Source organism: Calidris pugnax, unplaced genomic scaffold (genome assembly GCF_001431845.1).
Source record: "Calidris pugnax isolate Ruff unplaced genomic scaffold, ASM143184v1 scaffold27, whole genome shotgun sequence".
Classification (NCBI taxonomy): Eukaryota; Metazoa; Chordata; class Aves; order Charadriiformes; family Scolopacidae; genus Calidris; species Calidris pugnax.
Window position 1 is genome coordinate 9,498,386 of NW_015090893.1, and position 15,801 is coordinate 9,514,186.

At 45.2% G+C, this 15,801-nt stretch overlaps 1 protein-coding gene across 1 annotated transcript; it reads left to right on the forward strand.

Annotated features, from left to right (window-relative positions):
• Positions 1-2,806: 2,806 nt before the first annotated feature.
• LOC106891378 (ovomucoid-like) lies at positions 2,807-15,025 on the forward strand. Its single transcript, XM_014947843.1, has 9 exons — positions 2,807-2,926; positions 9,491-9,617; positions 10,630-10,649; positions 11,464-11,600; positions 12,114-12,171; positions 12,466-12,602; positions 13,153-13,213; positions 14,252-14,361; positions 14,844-15,025. Exons 2-9 carry the CDS (start codon positions 9,563-9,565, stop codon positions 14,887-14,889), a joined length of 624 nt encoding a protein of 207 aa, XP_014803329.1. The 5' UTR covers positions 2,807-2,926; positions 9,491-9,562; the 3' UTR covers positions 14,890-15,025.
• The last annotated feature ends 776 nt before the right edge of the window (positions 15,026-15,801 follow it).

The following is a 15,801-nucleotide window of genomic DNA, read 5'->3' on the forward strand; positions in this document are numbered from 1 at the left end:
TACAAAACATATTAAGTAAATAATGGTATTATTCTGCTAGTGCAATAGTTTAGAGATAGTAGAGGTCCTGATCTCTACCTCAGTCTCTTTGACATAGCAAAATCCCATAATTCAGGAGCATGCTCCTTTCTGTCACCACCAACGGTGCTTCATCCCCGTCCAGCTGCAAAGAATCAGCCAGTGGTCCCATTAAAGCTCAACTCTGCATAATAAGTGCAATTGTTGCCACTTCTTTTGATGTTAATGATGAAGGAAGAAGTGTTCAGTACTTACGATGTTCACAGTCCTTTAGCTGTAGAAACTCTTTCCATCCAGTTCCTCCTGTTCCAGCCAAGCGTTCAGCCATGATGCATCAAGTGTTCAAGTTATAGCATCATGATGCATCCTGTCTCTCACCCTGTTCTCTCTCTTTCCCATCAGGGAGTGCAGTGGATTTTCATTCTTAGCCTATTGCACCCTAGCCCTCAGAAAGGAAATCCCCTGTTGCTGCTTTATTTACAAGATCTTGCTTAAAAAACAAACCATCATTTATCCCAAATCCCAGAGGTTCCTAGTTTTTTTCCCATAAATGAAAGCAACAACCCTCATTTGTCTTTTCCAAACGTTGTTTCTCATATGGATTTTCGCTAATTTGTTGGCTGATAAGGTGAGATCTGGGAGCGTGTTTTTGTTCAATGCTTTACTAACTCCTGCATTGCCTCGTCCTATGGTTTCACATGAAAAGAGAATTTTGTCTGTGGATGTGACACATTGATGTTTCTTGGGGCAATTAATAGGCAGAGTGATGTCTCCAGGTTACCGTGGTAGTGATGGACTGGTGCCTCTAGGAACAGGTGTTTTGTATTCCTGGTTGCTTCCTCCCATATGGGGTTCGTGCAGGGAGACACACTCTTGAAGTGTTTATCTAACTTAAAAAACACTTTAGAGTAATTTCTCTCTCATACATGTCATTATCTCTGTAATAAACTTCTGCACCTCTAGCTCCCTCAAGCTGGGCAGAGTATCAACTTCACTGTCCTGAGCTTGCATGAAGCAGATCCCAGATCATGGCCCAAATGGCTGTGGAGCTCCAGGCTGATGGGGATCTCATTCACAGATCTGTTTGTTTTGAGAAAAAGGAGACTGAGAGGTGACCTCATCGTTCTCTACAACTACTTGAAAGGACATTGTAGAGAGGTTGGTGCTGGTCTTTTCTCACAGGCAATTAGTGATAGAACAAGAAGGCACGGCTTCAAGCTGCAACAGGGTAGGTTTAGACTGGACATTAGGAAGAAATTCTTCACAGAAAGAGTGGTCAAACGCTGGAATAGGCTGCCCAGGGAGGTGGTTGAGTCACCATCCTTGGATAAGTTTAAGAGTCGTTTAGATGTGATGTTGGGGGATATGGTGTAGGGAGGAATTTTGTAGAGTAGGGTGGATGGTTGGACTCGATGATCCAAATGGTCTTTTCCAACCTAGATGATTCTATGATTCATTCACAGACCTGGGGCTGGTCTGAAGGCCCTGAGTCCAAGGTTTTGGCTGTTTACTCAAGGAAATTCTTCCTCAGTTACCTACTGCTCCAGATAGAGCTCAGAGAACTTGTTATTCCAGTTCTCCTGACCTCTGATCAAGAGCCCAAAAGGAAACTATCATTCCTTTAGAGCCAGTCCTCCCAAAAAAGGCACCAGCTTGGTGTGTTACTTACCAAGAGGGGGGAGATGTAAACATCGAAGGTTAATTATCCTCTTGTCAAGAACACTTTGTGATCTACAGACATGTCTGTCAATCCTACAAAAGAAAACTGAGGGGAGTGAGCACTGAAGGCATGTTCCTATGATAAATTAATGAGTCTTGGCAGCTCACTGTGATGAGATGATCCCTGTGTTTCATGGGAGACTGCAACCTGTCTTCCCAGACAGCCTTGCCATAACCTCCGTACTGTAGTTGCATCTGGAATGCTTATCCCTCGTTGCTCTCCAGTGCGGCTGTCCAGGCATCAAAGGATCTTCCTTGAGGCCTTCATATTCCTCTTTGCTGCTCAGTAGCATGCCACAATTGCTTATCCCAAACATATTGAATTACTTTTCCCAGCCCTGCTAGTTAGTCAATTAAAATATCTTCTGCCTATGAGCCTCTCTTGGCAATGACACTCTTTGGTGGCTTGTGTAGCTGAAATCCAAGGGACACAGCCACGATCCCCCACCGTGTGCTATTCTGGTGACGTACGTGCTGCTAGATGACTGGTAGCTTGAAAATGCCTCATCTGCTGTCCTTTGGAGACGTGCTCAACTATTCCCCTGGTTTATATAACCTCAAAGCAATTTGCTTTCATGGCAGAACACGCTTATTCATTCTATTTTAACTGTGCATTGAGCTATAAATAATGTCTCTTTGCAGATAAGAATCTATTGAGTTTCTTAATTTTTTTTTCTACCTTTGGAGGACTTTCTCCTGACCTCAGCTCCTGAAGGAAACTTTCCCAGCCTTAGCAGTGAAGTTGCCAGATTAACTTTCTCCTGCCGGGCAGCCATGAACGGTGTCAATCCCAGGTTGGCTGCTCCTTCCCCACAGCCACCTCCTCGTTGTTCCTGCTTGGGCTGTGGCAAAAGATGAAACGAGCACTCAGTGGTGCACAGATGAGATCACTGAAGTGTCAGGAAAACTTATTAAACCAATGATTTCCTCTTCTTCTGACCAGCTGCAGGATAACATGTCCTGCATTACCTCCAAACCACTTTCCCTGCAGTATGTCCAGTTCAAAGAGTAATAACTGTTGTCCAGCCAAATGTTCTTCTGTTTAGTGCTTCCTTTTTCTGCTGCTCATTCTAGCATTTTCCTGCTTTCATGTGAGTAACTTTTGCCTTCTGCAGTGAAGCCCTGACCTGATGACCTCATACAGACCTGGAGCACAGCACGAGCCGGAGCACAACACAAGCTGGCAAAGGTGAGAAGGGAAGGTATGAGACAAGCTGATGATGCTGAGATACGCATCTGGTCCAGGTTGCAGCACAGCAGTGAAGGGGCTGCTATTTTGACAGCTGCTTTTCTGTGGTGTAGGTAACTTTGCTGCAGGTTCAAATGCTGATGCTCTTCTGGGGAAGTGTTGTGATGGTAGGGGCCTGTTGCACAAGTGGAGATGCTTTGAAATAATTGAAAGCTAATTATATTCTCAAATTTGAATAGTTCGGTGTGGTTTTGCTTTTTTTAAAACTGTTACAATCTACTCTTTTTGTTGTACACATTACTGCTCATTCTCCATAAAAAGGTGCTGGGAGGTTTTTGTACCTTGTGGCCCTTTAGCCAATGTTGTAGGAAAACTTCTGGGTCATGGAGAAGTATTACATTCCTTCATTAATAAAAACCATCTATAGGAGAGAGCATTATGTAAGTTCCATATATATAATATCAGTCACGTTGGAAGAGCTCTCCAGAATTCTTTCGTCCAACCCCTGCTGAATGCAAAGCCAAAGTCAAAATCCAGTCAGGGTGCTCAAAGCTTTCCTTGTTCAGCTGGGTTTTCAATATCACCGAGGAAGGACAGCCCCTCTGGTTTCTTTGCCACTGCTTGACTACCCTTGTGGTAACACATTCAGTCAGAATTTAATCCTTTTACTGTGCAGCTTTGAGAAGACTGTCTATAGCCCCACCAGGGAGCTGCAGACAGCAATGTGATGGCCTGTAGCCATCTCTACTCCACGCTGAACAAGCCCAGCTCCTTCACCTTACCCCAAATGTCCTGTGCTCCAGCCCCTGACCAGCACCTGGTGGCCTCTGCTGAACTCATTCCCATGCATCAACATTTGTCCCCGTGGTGGGGCCAAGTACATTTAATTAATTGCATAAGTAATGTGAAACCACGTTAGCTTTCACCTGCAGGGTACAAAGTTCTGCACATGGTCTTATTAGTTCAGGAAATCATTCACTGGCATTACCTAAATCAAGCTCTATTTAATAAGTTCATAAACACATGGATATGTTTTCATACTGATATGTTTTAATCATGCCAGTGACTTTGTTTGGTTTATTGCTTAGTTCAAACGGTGCCTTCGGGCACTAGGTGAGAGACCGATCTTCCATTTGTTCTGTATCGGTTTCTCCAGGCCTATGGCTCAGTACAAATAGTTATTGGCCACACTGCGGCCAAGAGAAAGACAAAGATGAAAACTGCAGCCTAAATTGTATTTAGCAGGCATTTTGGAGTGATTAGAGGCAATTTCATGAAACAGCTACAACTAATTATTGTTATTTCCCACTTTTACAACAACTATTTGTTAATTAAGTAATGTGACAAAACCCAGGGATGTTTGGAAAAGTGCTTTAAATAATTTGTCATTCATTTATCAGTGTATTACTTACACTGGGAAGTTGCGTATCCACTAAGAAAATTTCCCAGCATGAGTTTTGATTCTTGCAGAGAATATGAAATTGATACTGGGAAAAACCGTAATGGGAAATTTAAAAGAAGAAATTCCTTGGGTAAATGAGAGAGGATATTGTATACTGGAGGTGTATGGAGGCCTGGTGTCAGCCTGCAGACCCTCTGGTGCTCAGGACCACAATATGTGGTACCCCAAGATGTGGCACTGCCTTTGCTTACTTGCAGATCTCTGCACACACGAGGATTTTCCTTTAGCCAAGGGGTCATTAGCCATATGCTGCATCTGACTTTGAGGATTAGAAGATGGTAATGAAGTGGATTACAGCACGAGATCAGCGGTGGGATTGCAGACCAAATCCCCTTTCTCACTGTTCTTCCAGGAGTAGCTCAGAACTGAGCAGCCTGTCCTACAGCATGAGCTTAACCAGCTGTGGGATTTTTCCACACTGTTATCAGAGGTGGGATAATGGCTGCGGACGTTGGCTGGCTGGAGGCTGTGCTTGAGTCTGCTCCCTCTGCTGAAATTTGGTGATTTCTTGGTGTCATTTTTGTGGCTTGCCCAGAGGGAGTACTGGGCGGCTCAGGGGAGGCTGCTGTTTGCCAGTTAGCACTTAATTGCGACAGGCTCAAATCTCCCTGCAGTGTGTCTGTGGGTGGGAGTGTGAAGGAATGGATCTGGTGAACATCAGACGGGTGTTGTGGTGGTTGGAGAAAATCTCTGGGCTGCTCTGGGCCAGTAAGTGCCAGACCCAGTGCTGAACCTAGCAGTTGCAGTGGAAAATTTTTCTTTGATGTGTATAGGCAACAGGCGCCAGCATTTGGCAGGAAGGTGCTCTCCACCCATCGGGAGAGAGGTCAGTCCTGCCTAGAGGACAGCTCTGGGGCAGGAGCAGCCTGGAGCAGCAGCTTGTGGGCACCAGGCAGGAGGGAACCTGTCAAAACCTGGGAAGGCTGAAGAGGATGATTTGCAGAGGTCTCGCTGCCCTATTGGAGAAGGCATTGGCAAAGGTTATATTTGACCCAGAAAGATGTACCTCCCTCCACCTGTGCACAGACTGTACGTATGAGCTGAAGAAGGCAACAAGTGTGGCAGGTGACAGCAGCCTCAGCGTGCTCCTGTACATGCTGAGGAGAAAAGCCTGGTTTCCAGAGACACCGTCCACAGGGCACATTAGGGCAATTCACCCTGAAGACGTGCCAAATCTGTCTAAAGTATTCAAGCACGCTCCCTGTAATTTATAGAAACAAACTCAGCAGTGTAATCATTTTAATGCTTCTCCCTGTGAAGAAATCCATCTCTTTTAGGTAAAAATGGAACCTATATATCCACACAGCCATGCTGTGGTCTTCATACCATGCCAGTGCCCAGGACAGGTGATACCATGCACTGTAGTGCAATTTATGGATCAAAGCATTTGCTTTAGACCACTGTGATGTATCAGACAGCAACATAATTGCTTGGACTAACTTTCAATGATTTCAGCTGAATTTCAAGGGAGCACCTGTAAAGCATCTCCTAATCTGCAGCTCCCACAGTGCTGAAGTCTATGCTAAGCACAGGTGTGCTTGCCATTTCAAACCTGTGACAGGGATCATGGTGAGAGCCTTGGGTTAAAGACAGAACTCACTCCTGCAAAATTACATCTGCTAAAACAGCAGGGGTCCAGGCCTCCTCCTAGGAAGGAACAACTTGGAGGTGGCATAAAGGCTGGAGGTGCAAGACAAATGGGAAAGCTGGGACAGGCTTTATGTTTTGAGTATCGTTTTCTAAAATATCTGTAGGGGGAAAGGACCTGCTGTACTTTTGAGTGTAGCTGGTGCTATGTAAATAGGCTCTCAAAACTTCAGTGTTTTTTGTTCTTAAGATGGCTTGGCGGAACACTTTGGAACGGCCAATATGTTTAAGTGTGACTCGGTCTGTAAATAAGTGCTCCCTGCTGACAAGGTTCAAGTGACATTTTTAGTGGCAGTTGACAGAATTTAACGTGCTTTCAAGTCTTCTACTGAGCTCTTCTATACCCAGGCAATGAAACTGTCAAGAAACCCTTTCTTTTATCAAACCAGTGCTAAATACCATTAGCTTTGCAGGTCAGACACAGTCCTGCCAGACTCAGCTGACTTTGCTTAACCAATTCTGCTGATGGCAAAGCCACACCTGACCCTTGTTCATGTCTAATGGTGAATATCTGGGAATACGGCAAAAAAACCTCACTCAAAACCAGAAAGGAAAGCAGAAAATCTTACCCTGATCTGCAAACAGGGTAGTCCTGAAGTGCTCCCTGATGGGAGGTGACCAGTGCAACTAAGAAGAGGTGATGGGTGATAGCCCAAGAAAGCTGGTTAATATTCAAGGATCACCTCCTCCAAGCTCAGGAGTGATGTATCCCACCAAAGAGTAAGTCAGGCAAAAAAGCCAGGAGGCCTGCATGGATGAACAAGGAGCTCCTGGACAAACTCAAACAGAAAAAGAAGCCTACAGAGAGAGGAAGCAAGGCTAGGTAGCCTGGGAGGAATACAGAGAAATTGTCTGAGTAGCTAGGGATGAGGTTAGAACAGCTAAAGAGCAGATAATCTGGCCAGAGACATCAAGAGCAGTAAGAAAAGCTTCTATAGGTATGTTGGTGACAAAGGGAAGACTAGGGGAAATGTGGACCCTCTCCAGAAGGCAATGGAAGACCCAGTCACCCGGGATATGGAGAAGGCTCAGGTATTCAATGGCTTTTTTGCCTCAGTCTTCACTGGCAAGTGCTCTGGCTACATGGCCCAAGTCACAGAAAGCAAAGGCAGGGACTGGAAGAATGAAGAACCTCCCACTGTAAGAGAAAATCAGGTTCAAGATCATTTAAGGAACCTGAAGGTGCACATGTCTATGGGACCTGATGAGATAAATCCATGGATCCTAAGGGAACTGGTGGATCAAGTTGCCAAGCCACTATCGATCATATTTGAGAAGTCGTGGCAGTCTGGTGAAGCATCCTCTGACTGAAAAAGGGAACAAGTGATGTTCCTTGGAGGTTGGTACTGGGACTGGTGGTGTTTAACATCTTTGTCAGTGACATGGACAGTGGGATTGAGTGTACCCTCAGCAAGTTTGCAATGACACATAGCTATGTGGTGCAGTTGACGTGCTGGAGGGAAGGGATGCCATCCAGAGGGACCTGGAGAGGCTTGAGAGGTGGGCCTGTGCAAACCTCATGAAGTTCAACAAGACCAAGTGCAAGGTCCTACACCTGGGTCATGGCAATGCCAAGCACAAATACAGTCTGGGTGGAGAATGGATTGAGAACAGCCCTGAGGAGACTTGGGGGGTGTTAGTTGTTGAGAAGCTCAACATGAGCTGTCAATGTGTGCTGGCAGCCCAAAAAGCCAACTGCATCATGGGCTGCAGCAAAAGCAGCATGTCCAGCAGGTTGAGGGAGGTAATTCTACCCCTCTGCTCCACCCTGGTGAGACCCCACCTGCAGTGTTCTGTACAGCTCTGGGGCCCCCAACATAAGAAGCAGGAGGCCATGAAGATGATCAGAGGGCTGGAGCACCTCGCCTGTGAAGACAGGCTGAGAGAGTTGGGGTTGTTCAGCCTGGAGAAGAGAAGGCTCCAGGGAAGCCACTATCGATCATATTTGAGAAGTCGTGGCAGTCTGGTGAAGCATCCTCTGACTGAAAAAGGGAACAAGTGATGTTCCTTGGAGGTTGGTACTGGGACTGGTGGTGTTTAACATCTTTGTCAGTGACATGGACAGTGGGATTGAGTGTACCCTCAGCAAGTTTGCAATGACACATAGCTATGTGGTGCAGTTGACGTGCTGGAGGGAAGGGATGCCATCCAGAGGGACCTGGAGAGGCTTGAGAGGTGGGCCTGTGCAAACCTCATGAAGTTCAACAAGACCAAGTGCAAGGTCCTACACCTGGGTCATGGCAATGCCAAGCACAAATACAGTCTGGGTGGAGAATGGATTGAGAACAGCCCTGAGGAGACTTGGGGGGTGTTAGTTGTTGAGAAGCTCAACATGAGCTGTCAATGTGTGCTGGCAGCCCAAAAAGCCAACTGCATCATGGGCTGCAGCAAAAGCAGCATGTCCAGCAGGTTGAGGGAGGTAATTCTACCCCTCTGCTCCACCCTGGTGAGACCCCACCTGCAGTGTTCTGTACAGCTCTGGGGCCCCCAACATAAGAAGCAGGAGGCCATGAAGATGATCAGAGGGCTGGAGCACCTCGCCTGTGAAGACAGGCTGAGAGAGTTGGGGTTGTTCAGCCTGGAGAAGAGAAGGCTCCAGGGAGACCTTATAGTGGCCTTCCAGTACTTAAAAGGGGCCTACAGGAAAGGGACCCTTTCATCACAGTGTTCTGTACAGCTCTGGGGCCCCCAACATAAGAAGCAGGAGGCCATGAAGATGATCAGAGGGCTGGAGCACCTCGCCTGTGAAGACAGGCTGAGAGAGTTGGGGTTGTTCAGCCTGGAGAAGAGAAGGCTCCAGGGAGACCTTATAGTGGCCTTCCAGTACTTAAAAGGGGCCTACAGGAAAGGGACCCTTTCATCAGAGAGTGTAGCAATAGGAGAAAGGGTAACAGTTCTAAACTGAAAAATTTAGATTAGGTAGAAACTCTTTACTCTGAGGCTGGTGAGACACTGTTGAACAGGTTGCCCTGAGAAATTGTGGATGCCCCCTCCCTGGAAGGGTTCAAGACCAGGCTGGATGGGGCTTTGAGCAGCCTGGTCTAGTGGAAAGCATCACTGCCCATGGCAGGGGGGTTGGAACTAGATGATCTTTAAGGTCCCTTCCAGCTGTAACCATTTCATGATTCTGTGTTGTTCTGCAGAGATGGATGAAAGATCTATTGTTTACTCCCCTTGATATTTTGTGCTCCTTACATTTCTGCTAGAATCCATAAGAGGTTTCTTTTGTCTCAAAGCCTGTTTGTTTGGTTTTGACCACTGAGAACATGTGATACTTGTCTCAAGCTATTAACCAGATGTCCAGCCAAAATCAATTGCCTAGCAAATGCAGACTATTACCTGAAAGTCAAGACCTCAATAAATATTACTAGCCTCATTGTACCGGTGACAGATTCTACTGGTTGTTTTATGTTACAGTTGAACAGTTTAGACATTGCATTTGTATATATTTGCAGTCAGCCTTGGAGAGACCATCTCATGAGCAGAGCAGGAGCAGGCAGCCTGCAGACTCAAGAAACGCTTCCACCATGACCACGGCAGGTGTTTTTGTGCTCCTCTCCTTCGTGCTTTGCTGCTTCCCAGGTGAGTAACTCTCAAGGTGCTGCAGAGGCTTCATGTCTGAGCCCTGGCTGTCTTTAGAAGGATAAGATACCGGCTTCAAAGAGAGAAAATCTTCTCTTACAAAGAGCGAGGCTGCCTGGGTGCATTAGCATCACGTAGGATGCAGGAGCAGATTTCAGGGCAGTCTTATATGGATCAGTGTTGTAGCTGGTTGTCTGCTGTAAATATGAATAACTGCAAGTGGAGTTTTGTGCTGGTAACTAGCGTTGTTACACTTTTTACACTGTATTTTTAATGCTGTTATACTGCTTACACTTGTTGTTGTACAATTGCAGCAAACAGATAAATACTTGAACCAGGCTGTAATGAGGTGGTCAGACCTCCAGGAACTAGTCACGACAATACTGTAATGGCACAAGGAAGTTCTGTGCAGAAGCCTGGCAGCTTTCCTGCAAAACTTTTGCTGCTAATGGAGAAACAAGAGAGGAAAACAAGCCAGGGTCTGATGTTCTCACTGCATATTTACATCTGATGAAATTACAAAGTCAAAGGCAATCTTTTTTTCACAGTCAGCTGCCTTAAAATGCATATTCCTGACAACAGATGCTGTATGTATTCGCTTATCCTGTAGGTGACTGTTTGCGTCTACCATTTATCTGTATTGACTCAGGTTTCTTTTCAGATACATAACAGCGGCCCTTTAGGGTCAAAGCGGATATGTAAAAAGATAAGAAAGGAAAAGTTATTTTATTTTCAATTAATAAGTCTACCTATCTCAAAATAAAAAAGAACAAAGCCATTCAAAAACACATTTCATCACCGTCAGCAGTAAGCAACTCTATTATATCTATCAACATAAAAAAACCCCACATAGTTTATTTAGTTCAGGAAACCAATCACTGGAAATCATTGGGTTTCGTTCTGCGTATAAGAATTTTATATCCATATTTCCAGCTTCAATGGAGGTCTTATCACATTGGCTTTGTTTCACATTTTCTACCTCTCTTTTCACATTTTCTCTTTTCTTTTCCAGATGCTGCCTTTGGGGTTGAGGTAAGTGAAAGATTTCTTTCTGTCACTTTTCTCAGGTATGAGGCCTGGTAAAGACAATTGGTAAATCTGTAATAATCAAAGGAGTGACAAAAACTTCAGGCTTGTGGATGCTTAGCTGTTTTTCACCTAATGTGAAATTAGTGTCACTCCTCTTATAAGATTTTATAGTGTAAAACATTAAATTTTACTGTTCTTGGCTCAACTTCTATGCTGTATGTTAATACTGTAGTAGTTGTAATGATACAAAAAATTTGGATTAATTCATTTTTCATCAACTTTAAACTGGTCTAAGCCTTAAGCTGGTCATATATGACTGGGTCTAAACAAATAACAATAGACTGTGGTATCAGAACCTACCTCGAGGCAACCTACTGAAAGAATAAAATACTATGAGACACTCCAGCTTCCACACACCAGGTCATTAGTTTTGCTCCTCTCAAGGGGGAAAAAAAAAAAAAAAAAAAAAGAAAAAACGACTAGTGTGTTGAGAATGAAAGAGTAATAACAGAAGTGCACCAGAGGGGCCACAGGAATGTAAGAAAGAGGGAGCAATGCTTAGCCTTTGTAAAATGGTGACAAGTTGAGTGTAAGAGACCACCATTGATTTACCCTGTCTGGGGACTGCATGGTTCTAACCCTCTCCTGGTGTGCAGGGAGGGCCCTGCTGGAAGGATTCACCTGTTACCAGGTTGCCCCACTGGCACCAGTTTGTGCTGTGGTAGTGAAAAACCCACTGCAGGTTCTATCTGTGCAAGATGAGAGTTGTGAAGGTAAAATGTCGTCTCCACCTTGTTTCTGTACGTTCCTCTGACAGGTGGACTGCAGTACGTTTCCCAACACTACAAATGAGGAAGGCAAAGAGGTGTTGGCCTGCACCAAGAGCCTCAGCCCCGTCTGCGGCAGCGACGGAGTCACCTACAGCAACGAGTGCATGCTCTGTGCCTACAACATGTACGTACTGCGCAGGAGATCTCAGGCCACAGCCCTCAGGACTCCCGGCAGCGCCACTTTTCAACAAACAGTGATCTGTCACATGTCACTTGTGTCAATGCCTTCAAAATGAGCTTGGGTATCACTGTGTGGCACTCTGGTGCCTAGACATTGCTTTAGTCACCGTGTCTCTCTTTTGCTGGTGTAATTTATTCAGGCTTTTCTTCTCCAGCTTAAGGGTTGGCCAGATGACAGCCCCTAGAGCACATCTCATCACAGCAAAGCAAAGAGATGGAGAGATGTTCTGCTCTGAACTGCCCAAAGTGATCCTAAAGCTCTCAGGGTCTTTACATCCCCGACAGCCACTCAATGCTAGCTGGTCAGAGAGGATGACTCTACATTCTCAAAAAATATATGCTAGCCAGAGTGATAAAGAGAGTCAGTTTTCCTTTGTATTAATTACATATTTCTAGCACCTAGGATGTAGCAAGGAGTTTTTGCTGAACTTCCTATAATTTGTCTTTCCCTCTCCAGAGAATATGGAACCAATGTCAGCAAAGACTACGATGGAGAATGCAAGGAATTTGTCCCGGTAAGTGAAACCAAAAGCAAAACAAGGGGCATGTCCCTCTTCTGAATGGCCAAAGTTGCTTATTGACTCCCCCAAGAAATAATTCAAACACTAAATAAGAGGATATATGAGATGTCAGAATCTTGCATTGGTCATCTTCAAGTGAAATGTTTGGTTTCACCATAGTGAAACCAAAAAAAACCCACATTTTTTCCTGCTGTGGTGTTATACTAGGTGGCCAGTCACTCTCACCGAATCTACTTGCTTCCTATAACTAAGCCTTCACCAGCGCTTTGTTGTGTGTTCCTTCAACAGGTAGACTGCAGTAGATATCCCAACATGACAAACGAGGAAGGCAAAGTGGGGCTGCTGTGTGATAAACATCTCAGCACCATCTGTGGTACTGACGGGGTCACCTATGACAACGAGTGCATGCTCTGTGCCCATAACCTGTGAGTACTGCAAGTGCAGAGCCCTCCTGTGAGGGACAGCAAGCGCTTAGCACTCCCCACAGCTGCTCTTCTGAATACCAGGACTTCTACCTAGGCTGTTTCTGTAAGGTGCTTGGACTTTGACCCTCCTCTTTCCCTGGTAACTAGACCTTGTTTTCCTTTGTGATTAGAAGGAAAACTGCCTTTGATCTAGAGAGACAAGTAGAGAGCTGTGTGGGGACCTAACATGGGACAGAATGCTTCTGTTAACAAAAAGGGTTAACGTGGCAAATGCTGTCTTGCAGAGGACAGCAACTAACCTATGGTGCATCTGCACTGTCACACAACCTGGCTCCTCATTCACCCTAATGCCCTGCACCCTCTCATCATGCTGTAAATCCACACTCCAGCAGGCTGGGGCACCATCTAGAGCCATGTGGACATGGCCCAAGCTGGATGTCCCCTGTGTCCTGTATATTGTACCTGAAGCTGAACAGCATTGCTGGGACATAGGGTTCAGCAGCACCGGTTGCTTGCAGAGCTCCCTAACACAGGTCTTTTTCCTTCCCAGAGAGGCTGGAACCAGTGTTAGCAAGAAGTACGATGGTGAATGTAAGAAGGAAATTGCTACAGTAAGTGAACTCCGTGATGGGGGACTGGGTCTCGGTCCTGCTGGTGGCAGGGGAAGAGCTGCCAGTATCTGCAGCAGCCCCGGGACCAGCAGCATCCTACAAGAGAGGAATCGCTGCTGTGCCTTCAGCACAGGGAAGATTTTGCTTTCTCCACACATAACACACATTATCCATGCTAACGTCAGAAAAGGAAGAGGGTGACTGCACAGGAAGGGATCAGTAAAGAAGCAGTAGCAGGAGTAATCCATCATGGCAAAACTGAGAATAAGAACAGAAAATGGCTTTTGGGGTCAGACTAATAGTCCATCAGACCCATGATGGCTTGATGCAGAGCCTGCTCTTAGCAAGGGTCGTAGGGATTGTGTAGGAGATAGTAAGAGTAGAGTGAGTAATGTACGGCACTTCTATTCTTCCAACCTCCAACTATTTCCAGGTGATGGACCTCAGCTAGGTGTGATTTCTGGGTAGTCAGTAAGCCTCGATAGATTTCCCTCCATGAAATTCCTCAGCCTCTTCCTGAACCCATATATGCTTTTTGCACTATGATCCCTTTCAGCAAGTGCAGAACCCATTGCACAAAGAAACAAAATCCCACTCTCGAGGTATCTAGCTAAGTGCTGATCTTCCTGTTTTAAGACTTTGGGGGAGATACTGGACCCTTATACAGGCATCTGCACCTACACTTCTGCAGACACCGGTGTTTTTCCATTTAATTTCCTGGCCAGGTCAGGAACACGGTGCAATATGATCATGAGCACAGCACATTCACTGGGTGAACTGCTGCTGCTTAGAAATGCTGCAGTCAGGTTATGATACACATCTCTTCAAACAGGAAATTATGATCTATTTTTATATTATTAAATTCTCCTGGCATAGGGGAAACTGACACCTCAGTTTATATCAGATTGTACAAAGAAGTTAATTGCTTTTAGTTAGATCGTTATCATTAGCACTGAAGCTGTAGCTAGGGGCTCAAGTCCTTCCGCTGTTGCCTCCTTCATATCCTTCACATTAGATTTTATTTCATTTTTTTTGCAGGTTGACTGCAGTGACTACCCTAAACCTGCCTGTGGGCTTGAGTACCTGCCTCTCTGTGGCTCTGACAGCAAAACATACAGCAATAAGTGTAACTTCTGCAACGCAGTCATGTATGTACAAACATGGATCACGGCCATGTTATCAGTTGCTTCGTGTAGGCACAAGTTTGCACTACCACTTTCTTGTTTGCTGACCAGTGTTGATTAGGGATTTGGGGCAGGAAAGAATACCAGCCATCATGCCAACCATTGTTTGGAGGTTTTTTTTTCATTAGAACAAAGAGTTACGTCTGTTTTGTTAGTGTGAATGGTTTGAAGACCATTAACCTTAATGGAGTCCTTCTTGTATGTTGCAAAGAAAATTAAATTTGAAGTTTCTTTATAGTTTCCCCAAAATATTTTCAGTCTTAAGAATAGGTTAAATAATTTCACTCATCTCAATAATCAAATAGCTAATGGGACTCTGAGTCTGTAGGTTCTGTGGCTCTGGGGCAGGATCCTATCTGATGCCTTCTCTAGAAGCCAAGCACTAGGACAGATTGTAGCAGGCAGGACTCTGTGTCTAATCAATTTTTTCCTCTCCTCACTTTCAGGGATAGCAACGGAACTCTCACTTTAAGCCATTTTGAAAAATGCTGAGTATTGGTGCTGAGAGAATTCACCACAGGATCCCCACTGGCAAATCCCAGCTAAAGATCTCACCTCAGTTCATCTCACCCTCTGGGGAACTCAGCTCACTCCTGATTTTCTTTCTCAATAAACTAAATCAGCAACATTTTTCTGGTCTTGTTTCATGTGTTCTCTCATGAAACATTTTCTTCTGATCTGTTGAATGATGATGCCAGGCTGAATAGGTTACGTGCTCATAGCTCTGGGATATAACAAGAACAGTGTATTTCTCCCCTCCCTTCTCATAAAAGGCAGAAAATTAAATACAGATAAACCTCAGAGCTGTGTGACTTTGCACATAAATGACAGTCAGGCTACATTAGTGTTCAGACCCTTTTAGACGTTTAAGGGCTGAAATATGGCTCTGGAGTGATGACACTGGCTGATCTCTCCCAAGGTGTTCCTGGTGTCACCACCAAAGCCTGTTTAGATGGTGGTGGTGTCTGTACCAGGAGCTGATCCCTGGCCTCCCGAGCACAGCTCTCACCTGGCCCTTACCTCTCTGCAAGGGCAGCCCCTTAGCAAACCCCTAATTTTTAGACACAGAAAAGAGCGGGCTCTACCTATTCGTCTGGGTCCTCCAAATGACATTTCTAGGTCTTGCTCATCTTGAATCATTCTTTAACAACCTCCAAGATAAATGCCCTCCTAGGGTTGGTTCCTGCTCCTGCCTACTTGTCTTCTCTCTTAGTCTTTAATAACATAATACTCTTTGCCAGCCCAAGGAGTATTTCAACAGTGTTTCACAATCCAAGGACAAAGTATCCTTCTGTTTTTTGAGAGTGTGACCTGTCATTGGCATATTGTCCGTGAAATTTATTTTGCCTTTGTCCTCTGTTGGGGTATTGAATTGATGGTTTTTTGATCCACACAAGAGAAACA